This window comes from Myotis brandtii, unplaced genomic scaffold (assembly GCF_000412655.1).
Source record: "Myotis brandtii unplaced genomic scaffold, ASM41265v1 scaffold59, whole genome shotgun sequence".
Taxonomy (NCBI): Eukaryota; Metazoa; Chordata; class Mammalia; order Chiroptera; family Vespertilionidae; genus Myotis; species Myotis brandtii.
Window position 1 is genome coordinate 5,472,754 of NW_005370223.1, and position 9,923 is coordinate 5,482,676.

Here is a 9,923-nt window from a genome sequence, read left to right on the forward strand (position 1 = left end):
GCTCTACCTCTGAACCCAGATGTCCTGGCACGAGTGCTGGCCTCTGTGACGAGCTCTCCAGGAAGCCAAACGCCCACTCTCTTGGACCTGCTGTCTGTGGCCATGTGCTTCCCTATTGTGCCCACTCGTCTGCCAAGATAGTGAGCAACCGCCAGCCCTCCCTGGTGCCACCGCCCACCTGGCCCTTCTGATTGCCTGCGGCTGGGGCTCTCCTGATCCTCTCCGTGTCCCAGTCGCCTTAGGTTTGTCTCTGGGTCCCGCTCACTGCTGATCACGTTGACCTTGCCAGACCTCCTGAGTTTTCAAGAGATGCCAACCAATCTGCATTTTTATGTGCAACCTCCCTGTTTAGTAACACGGGTTCAACATTCTCAAAAACACGGGTAGGCCAAATATGCACTGAGCACTACTGTGCCCCTTTCAATTCTAACTTGTCGCTCATGCTCTTCTCTTTGAATGAATATATATATATATATTACACCTTTTAGTGGGCTACATACCTGCACAATCTCTAGCATTTCTGCCTTGCTGATGTAACCGTTTCCATCCAGGTCATACATGCTGAAGGCCCATTTCAGCTTCTGCTCCAGCTTGCCCCTCGATGTCACACTCAGGGCTATGATGAATTCTCTGAAGTCTATTGTCCCATCTCCATTGGCATCGAAGGTGCGGAAGACGTGCTCTGCAAACTTGGAAGCATCCCCGTAAGGGAAAAAGTTCCCGTAAATTTTCTTAAACTCTTCCATCGACAAATGTCCGCTGGGGCAGTCTCTCAAGAAGCCTTTGTACCACTCCTGGATCTCGTGCTCCGTGAAGTCCGTGCTCTCCAGCAAGTCCTGCATGACCTCTGGGCGCAGCTTGCTGTTCTGTTTCCCCATCCTGGCGGCAAGGGTTCAGCTGGAGCTGGAAAAGAATAGACATCAGTTTTAGACTTGCTCTTTAGAGGCACATTTCATCATCTGTGATTGTTCCTTTGGGGGAAAGAAAGAAACTCTATTTTAGTCTAATAACATTGTCTAGGTTTTCCAACACCGTAGTCAGCCAAACAAAACGATAGAAAGACAAGCAGGCAAATGATGCGGAGCAAAAATATCACTGATCAGACACTGTTATTTCTTCTATACAGAGCCAACCTGAAAACAAGAGATGCATAATGAAAGGAGAGAGAGAGAGAGTGTGTGTGTGTGTGTGTGTGTGTGTGTGTGTGTGTGTGAGAGAGAGAGAGAGAGAGAGAGAGACGCGCACTGGCTACTTAGTTCTGCCTTATTTATTTGGAAGAGGCCATGGCTGGCTTTAAAAAAAATAGGTTCTAACACTGAGTCCAAGTATGAGAAGGGAGAATTAAAGGAGAGGAAGAGAGAGAGCAAAAGCAATCATGTAATTGCTAGAACATTTACAAGTAAAGTGCTGCTTGCGTACCTGCTGAATAGCATAAACACAGACGTGAGTAAAGAAAACAGAAACCTGCCTAATACCATTAAAGCTACCAAGCTAAGTCAACTATTTAAGTTCAAGAAGTCAAGTCACTGTCAACACAGGGTTTAGATGTAAAAGATCATGCTTCATTATGGTGTTTTTTTTAATGTCTAATGATTGTGGCTCATGGGATAGGCCAAACTTTCCTTTCTAAAATACATATTACTTCATATTTTCTTAGCCTAACAGCAGCACACCTCCCCAGTAAGATAGCAAAACAACTCGGGAGTGCATAAAGGAGAAGGTCAGCATCATTTTACATCTAAATACTTAGAGGTAACCACTGCTGGCATTTGGGGCTGTCCTTCCAGATTTTTTGAATGCATACTTATTTAAATATGCTATTAACAAATGTTTTAATGCATTTACATTTTAAAAAACAAGAATATATATATATATTACACCTTTTAGTTACATATTTTAAACTAAAAATAGTATGGTATGAATAATAAAGGCAACCTTTATTAGATGGGAAAATACCAGTAATTACTATCTTTCCCATTCACATACTAGTAGCCATTCAGTGTTTATTGAGCGCAATATACCAGATGTGTTTCTGGCACTGTAGATGCAAAGAAAAGTAAGACATGTCCCCTCCTCTGTAAAGGACACCCAGTTGTGTACTAGGTGTACCGGTTAATAATGCGGATTTTTTTCAATAGATGGAGTTACACATATGTTGATATATATGTGATTGGATATGTATGCTATTTTGTTGTATTGACAACAAGCTTCAAAAACTTCATATGTCAAATTTACTGAAGGTGTTAACATCATAGATATTTTTACGCTTAAAAATGTCGAATTTTGTGCCAAAAAAAAGAGCATTTGCGGGAAGTTTTAATTCATTACTTTATTTTGAAGAAAAGTGCTGCTGAAAGTTATCATATACTTCGGGAAGCTTATGGTGAACATGCTCCATCTCAAGATACTTGTGAACGCTGGTTTCAACACTTTAAAAATGATGATTTAGATGTGAAAGACAAAGAACATCCAGGTCAACCGAAAAAGTTTGAAGACCAACAATTACAAGCATTATTGGATGAAGATGCGTGTCAAACTCAAAAACAACTTGCAGAAAGATTAAACATTGCTCAGCAAACACTTTCCGATAATTTACAAGCAATGGGAAAGATTTAAAAGGAAGGAAAATGGGTGCCACATCAACTGAACGAAAGACAAATGGAAAACCGCCACAGTCCCACCGAGCACTTGCACCTGCTGCCAGCGCCCGAACCTGCTGCCAGTGCTGCCCCCACTCGGACCCGCTGCCGGTGCCTGACGCAGGCCCTGATTGCTCAGCACTGTCAGCAGGTGCAAGCAGCGACTGCCGGCCCCGATTGGCCCTCAGAGCTTCTCCACCTCCCCCTGCTCCTGAGGGACGATTGGGGCTGGCAGCCACCTCTCGCACCTGCTGTCAGTGACGGCCCTGCTCACACCTGCTGCCGATGCCGGAGCCACTGCTCGCACCCACTGCCGGCCTTGATCGCCCTGAGGGCTTCTCCACCTCCCCTGCTCCTGAGGGGCGATTGGGGCAGCAGCTGCCACTCACACCTGCTGACCGCGCCGGCCCCGCTCGCACCCACTGCTGGTGCCGGCCCCAATCGCTCTGCACTGTCAGCGGGTGTGAACGGGGCTGGCGAGGTCAGCATGTGGGAGTGGCAGCAGCAGGAGCGGGGCTGCCAGCAGACAGGGGACCAGGGGCCGTGGTAGGATGGGCCAAGACCCGCCCCTGTGCCCACTGCAGCCTCGTAGCCCACAGTTCCTTTCAAGGTGCATGAATTTGTACACTGGGCCCCTAGTATATAATAATAAAAGTGTAATATGCCAGTTAGACTGGACGTCCTTCCGGACCACCTTCTGGACGAAGCCAGGGTTGTGAGGGAAGCCCGGGTCCCGGGTGCCTGCCGGCGGCTGGAGGGAAGCCTGGTTCCTGGGTGCTAGAGGGAAGCCAGTGCTGGCAGCTGGGGGAAGGAAGGCCCACTCTTGCATGAATTTCATGCAGCGGGCCTCTAGTACAACATAATAACCTAATAATACGTATATACTGTGAAACGATCATCACAATAGGTTTGGTTAATGCCAACCACCACACATAGTTACAATTTTCTTCTTGTGATAGAAACTTTTAAGATCTACTCTCTTAGCAACTTTCAAGTATACAAGGCGGTATTGTTAACTAGTCACCATGCATTACATCCCAGAACTTATAACTGGAAGTTTGCACCCTTTGACCACCTTCACCCATTGCCCCCACCTCCCACCCTTGGGGTCTCTTATATTGAATTGTCTGTGTACCTGACTGTTGCTCCCTCTAAAATAAATTCCTGGAGGGCAGCATTTGCATCTCACACTGCTCAGACTTCTTTCATAATAGCCACAGTTCAGGACGCGACAAGCACCCCTTAGTAATTGCCCTGGTGACTTTGGTTTTCCGAGGAGGTCTGCAGAGGCAGACCTAGTCCCTCTCCGGCTCCCAGGCCGGCTTCTTGGAGGGGCAGGGAGAACAGAGCAGGCAAGCATCTTATTATTAAAGAGTTGAATTTTATTATGCATAAAACTCAACTCCAACTCCACTGGAGCACAAACAGAATTCATAAATTGAAGCTTCCAATCACTTTCACTCCCCTCTCATGTTGTTGTTTTTTTCTTCTTATTCTTTTTCCTGAAGGAATACAAGCAAAGATAGAGAGGCTGGTTTTTATTAGAATTGTCAAACTGTCATTTAGTTGCTAAGTTGGCAATTTGCCCGAGGCAAGAATTCAGAAACATGAGGTAATACATAATACATGGGTTTACAGAGCTCTGAAACATTTGCCGGAATTTACAAGCAATTCTGAGTTTTCCTTTTGGGGAGTTCTTCGGAATATAGCTCTTTGGTGTGGTGTTCCATCAAATCACCATTATTATGCTTTTTATGACACTGTGGTTCTGTGCACATCACCGTGTGTCTGGCCTCGGGGGGTGGGGGGAGAAAGTGCCATTCCAATATTTAAATCCACTCTCTTAAGAAATGATCTACTTCCCCAAATATATAAAACCAAACCAAAGTTCCTTTCCCAATGTTTAAAAAAAGCTCTTCTCATTTATTAGCTGTTTTGCACCAGAAACAAATGGCCTCAACATCTGGGCTACGTCTCCCACTGAGACTGATGTGTGTGCAGCTATTTTTCGGTAAACAGTAATTAAACCACATTTACAAGTTCATTAGCACAGACAGGCCATTGCACAAACAAGGGAGAAGAGTGTGCGGGGAGTTCTTTGGGGAGCGGGTGTTTACGATTTAGTCCAGAACGTGTCTCAGTAGATAACTACAAACGCTTTGCGACCCATGATGTCTGAACTTGCGAAAACCATCTGGACTTGGTTAGTCTGAAGGACAAAAACCTCAGGGGACATGTGATAGAGTTGCATTCCCAGGGGAGGAGAGGAAAGAGAGAGGCATGCCCGACAATACTTTTTTTCTTTTGAAAGACGGGAATTTCTGCCTGTTTGAGTTGAAGAGGGAGGAAAAATCACATCAGGGAAATGCCACATTAATTAGCAGTCAAGAGAAAAATAGTCTGCTGACAAAAGTTGCAACTCAGGTGAAACCTTTTTCATTACTCCACACAGTCATCAGAATACTTATTTTGTGCCAGGAGAACATACTGGGGGGAATCTCAGGCCATTGAATAAAAATGCTTGGGTCCAAAGCCTGGCTCCGTTGTTGCCTAGACTCTTGGGTAATCCACTGAACTTCTTGGTGCACCTCAGTTTTCTCATCTTTACAATGGATCCAGTAGTATGCCTTTGTATCTCACTGATGTGATGTGAGAATTAAATGAGACAGTCATATATGTAAAGCTCCAGCATTCAGTCAGGCCACACACCAAGCAAAATGAAAACCACATCTTACTCTTGACGGCCCTTCACGTAGGATTCTATTGAACCTTTCCAGCAATCCTGAGTGGGAGGCAGGAAGGCTTTCCATATTTTATAAGCAAAGAAATGAAAACTCAAAGAGGTTAAGTGACTTGTCCCAAGTCACACAGCTTGTGAATGAGAGAGCCAAATGGTAAGTTCAAGTTGTACGTGGCTGTCTACTGGTTTTTTCCTTCTATGCCAGACTAGCTCCAGGAACAAAGGACACAGAAATTAAGACAACAGTCCCCTAAAAAAGTCAGAAAGAAGCAGTGAGGAGAGAGGAGACAGCTTCCTACTGGCACTCATTTATTCCACACATATGTGCTGAGTGTCTGCTGGGAGCAAGACACGGGTCTAGGCACTGGGGGCTCAACAGGAAGCCAACAAGCCAAAACCCTGTTCTCATGGAGAGGTGCAGGAGACATACAATAAAATTGATAAATAAGTGAAATGCTAGATGGAGGTGTGCCACGGAGAAAAGTGAAGAAGGAAGGGGGTCAGGGAATACCAAGGTAGGTGGATGGTTGTTTATTATATAATAAAAGGGTGATATGCAAATGACCCTAAGGTGGAACAACCGGAACGACCACTCGACCAGTCACTATGAGGCGCACTGACCACCTCGCGGTCCCTTCCCCAGCCGGCAAGCTCCCATCACCTGATGGCAAATGGGGAGCTGGGGGTGGGTGGTGAGGGACCCAGGTGGCACCAGGCCAAGGCCCTTGCCCTGCCGGTCACCCCACACCTGAGCAGGGAGAATGGCCGACCTCTCGGTCCCTCCCCCCGATCAGCAGGCTCTGATCGCCTGATGACTAACGGGGAGCCAGGGGTAGGTGGTGGCAGGGGGCAGGGCTGGCTGCCAGCAGCCGGGGAAGATGGCTCTGATCGCAGGCCAGACCTTGGGACCGTACCCGTGCACAGATTTCGTGCATTGGGCCTCTAGTCTACACTAATAAAAGAGAAACATGGTAATTGGCGTACGACCGCTACCCTTCCCATTGGCTAATCAGCATATCCTTATGCAAATTAACTGTCAGCCAAGATGGCGGCCGGCAGCCAGGCAGCTGGAAGCGAACATGAGGCTTCCTTGCTTCAGTGACTGCAGACTCCAACGTTCCCCGCCTCACTTGCCAGCCTCTGAGTTGCAACTCTAAGCAACAATGTACTATGTTGCAAATAAGAAGCTAAACAAAACCCTAGAAACCAGCTTTCAGCCTGCCGGGATCTCAGAGCTGAAGTTATACATTGTTTCGATTATAGAATGGCAAACAAACCAGATACGAAGCCTCAGAGCTAGAGCCAGAGCTAAAGCTGGCCCAGAATAAAATAAAAAAAGAGAAAAAAAAGGAGCGGTTGGGAGCTTCAGTCAACAACCGCCAGCCTGAAAGCAGCCCTCAGCCCCTCACCCAGACTGGCCAGGCACCCCAGTGGGGACCCCCACCCTGAAGGGGGTGTGACCAGCTGCAAACAGCCATCATCCCCTCATCCAGGCTGGCCAGGCACCCCAGTGGGGACCCCCACCCTGAAGGGGGTGTGACCAGCTGCAAACAGCCATCATCCCCTCATCCAGGCTGGCCAGGCACCCCAGTGGGGACCCCCACCCTGAAGGGGGTGTGACCAGCTGCAAACAGCCATCATCCCCTCATCCAGGCTGGCCAGGCACCCCAGTGGGGACCCCCACCCTGAAGGGTGTGTGACCAGCTGCAAACAGCCATCATCCCCTCATCCAGGCTGGCCAGGCACCCCAGTGGGGACCCCCACCCTGAAGGGTGTGTGACCAGCTGCAAACAGCCATCATCCCCTCATCCAGGCTGGCCAGGCACCCCAGTGGGGACCCCCACCAGAAAGAAGCAGTGAGGAGAGAGGAGACAGCTTCCTACTGGCACTCATTCCACACATATGTGCTGAGTGTCTGCTGGGAGTGAGATGCGGGTCTAGGCACTGGGGGCTCAGCAGGAAGCCAACAGGCCAAAACCCTGTTCTCATGGAGATGGTGCAGGAGACATACAATAAATTGGATAAATAAGTGAAATGCTAGATGGAGGTGTGCCACGGAGAAAAGTGAAGAAGGAAGGGGGTCAGGGAATACCAAGGTGGGTGGATGGTTGTTTATTATATAATAAAAGGGCAATATGCAAATTGACCCTAAGGTGGAACGACCGGAACGACCGCTCGACCAGTCACTATGAGGCGCACTGACCACCTCGAGGTCCCTTCCCCAGCCGGCAAGCTCCCATCGCCCGATGGATGGCAAATGGGGAGCTGGGGGTGGGTGGTGAGGGACCCAGGTGGCGCCAGGCCAAGGCCCTCGCCCCACCGGTCACCCCACACCTGAGCAGGGAGAATGGCCGACCTCTCGGTCCCTCCCCCCGATTAGCAGGCTCTGATCGCCTGATGACTAACGGGGAGCCAGGGGGGGTAGGTGGCAGGGGGCAGGGCTGGCTGCCAGCAGCCGGGGAAGATGGCTCTGATCGCAGGCCAGACCTAGGGACCGTACTCGTGCACAGATTTCGTGCCTTGGGCCTCTAGTTTTAAATAAAAAGCCAGGGAAGGCCCCACTAAGAAAGTGATATTTGAAAAAGACCAGAGGAAGTGAAGGTGGTAGCCATGGAGATATCAGGGAAAAACTATTCCAGGCGGAGAAAACAGCAAATGAGAAGGGTCTAGAAGAGGAACATGCTTAGCATGCTCCAGGATACGGGGGAGGGGAGGGCAGGGCAGGAGAAAGTGAAGGAGGTGAGATCGGAATCGTGACGAGAGCCAGATGATGTGAGACCTGGAGTGACCAGAAGGACTTGGGCTTCCACTCCGAGTGAGACGGAGTCCCTGCACGACTTTAGCAGAGAGGTGATAGGAGTGATTTATATTCTACCAGGTGCTGAGAGTAAGCTAAGGAAGGGTGAGGGCAGAGGTGGGGAGACCAGCCAGGCGGCCACTGCAGCGATCCAGGCAAGAGATGAGGGTCGCTGGAGCCGGTGGTAGTGGCAGAGGAGGTGACAATTGGACAAATCTTTTAGGAGTTAACAGAATTGGATAATGTAGGGTGTGAAAAAAGGGAGCAGTCCAGCTTAACTCCAAGGCGTTGCCCTAAGCAAGTATCAGGGTGAAGTTGAGACTTGCTGAAGTGGGCAAAGGGCCGGAGAAAGAGGGCGTGTGGGTGAGGCAGGGCATGGGTATCCGTGGTCAGTTGTGCACGTGTTAATTCTGAGATGCCTATTGCCATCTGCTCTGAGGGATCCCATATAATGTATGTAGTATATATAACATGTATCTGTTCATTTTTGCGAGTATCAGGGTGAAGTTGAGACTTGCTGATATGGGCAAAGGGCAGGAGAAGCAGGGCGTGTGGGTGAGGCAGGGCATGGGTATCCATGGTCAGTTGTGCACGTGTTAATTCTGAGATTCCTATTGTACATGCCATATAATGTATGTAGTATATATAACATGTATCTGTTCATTTTTGCTGAGTCTGTGCTACCTTTAAGTGCAATGCACATCGATTCTGTTGCCATCCGCATTCTGTTATTCAGTAACTCACTCTGACAAGGGTAATGTGGAACTGCCCAGCCTATTTTGGGTCACATCCAGTCTCCCAAACAATAAATCTGGGGTTAATATTGACCACAGATGAAAAAGGAAAATATACAAAAAGAGAAGACATCAAACCACCAACAGAGAACCATGACCAGGAATCTAAAATATGAAGTTAACTTTTTATTTAAGAAGAAGAAGAAAAAAAAGCACAGCTCCTAAAAGTGATGCCACAGGGAAAGGAAGTGGCGACTGGCGGGCAGCCTGTGGAATGCGTGTGCGCCCTTCTTTGTTGTTTTTTTTGTCTCTGTGGAGAGAAAGATCGCAGCATTTCATTCCTGCAGTTCCTCATCAGGTTCGAAAAAACTCCGGGAGTTAACTCCTAAGGGCCCAGCGTTAGGTTCTCCAGGGGAAAGTCCACAGCTCATCCTGGACACCCTGGTTAGCTTCCAAGGAAAAGTCTCACTGCCATCTGCTCTGAGGGCTCCTAAAATGGAATTTACAAGATGCGAGCAGCTAAAGTCAAGCTCAGCTACAACAAAGAACACAGAACCCACAGTGGTTTAAGGAAGAGATCAGGACAATCTTTAATAATGAAAGTGTAGTATGCTAATTAGACCGGACAGCCGAATGACCTTCTGGACATCCTTCTGGATGTCCTTCCGGATGACCTTCCGAACGAAGCCAGGGCTTCGAGGGCCGAGCCCCTTGCACAAATTTTGTGCATTGGGCCTCTAGTTAAAAATGTTTGTCTGTTTGGGGCATGTAACCTTGTCCTCTAATTTTTAACCAATGGAATGTCTAAATTATGAAAACATACCTAGAAAAAAGTTCCTAAAATGCAGGGAAGAAATGATGAGTAATAGATGGATGGGAGCAAGCATTCATTTATAATGACTTGAACCTCAGGTCCTTTAACCATCTGAATTTATTTTACAGGTGGCTAAAATCCAGCAACTTTATTTCTAGGTCATTTGTCTTTGATTCTCACTGCGGGGGGGGGGGGGGGG

At 48.1% G+C, this 9,923-nt stretch overlaps 1 protein-coding gene across 6 annotated transcripts in view; it reads right to left on the reverse strand.

Moving 5' to 3' along the window:
- NCALD (neurocalcin delta) overlaps positions 1 to 9,923 on the reverse strand; it is a 222,268-nt gene that overhangs the window by 16,416 nt on the left and 195,929 nt on the right. For all 6 annotated transcript variants that reach the window (XM_005879281.2, XM_005879280.2, XM_005879282.2 and 3 more), the window contains one exon: positions 501 to 903. In XM_005879281.2, coding sequence (XP_005879343.1) covers positions 501 to 878 — 378 coding nt within the window. In that variant the 5' untranslated portion in view covers positions 879 to 903. The remainder of the gene's footprint in view (positions 1 to 500; positions 904 to 9,923) is intronic.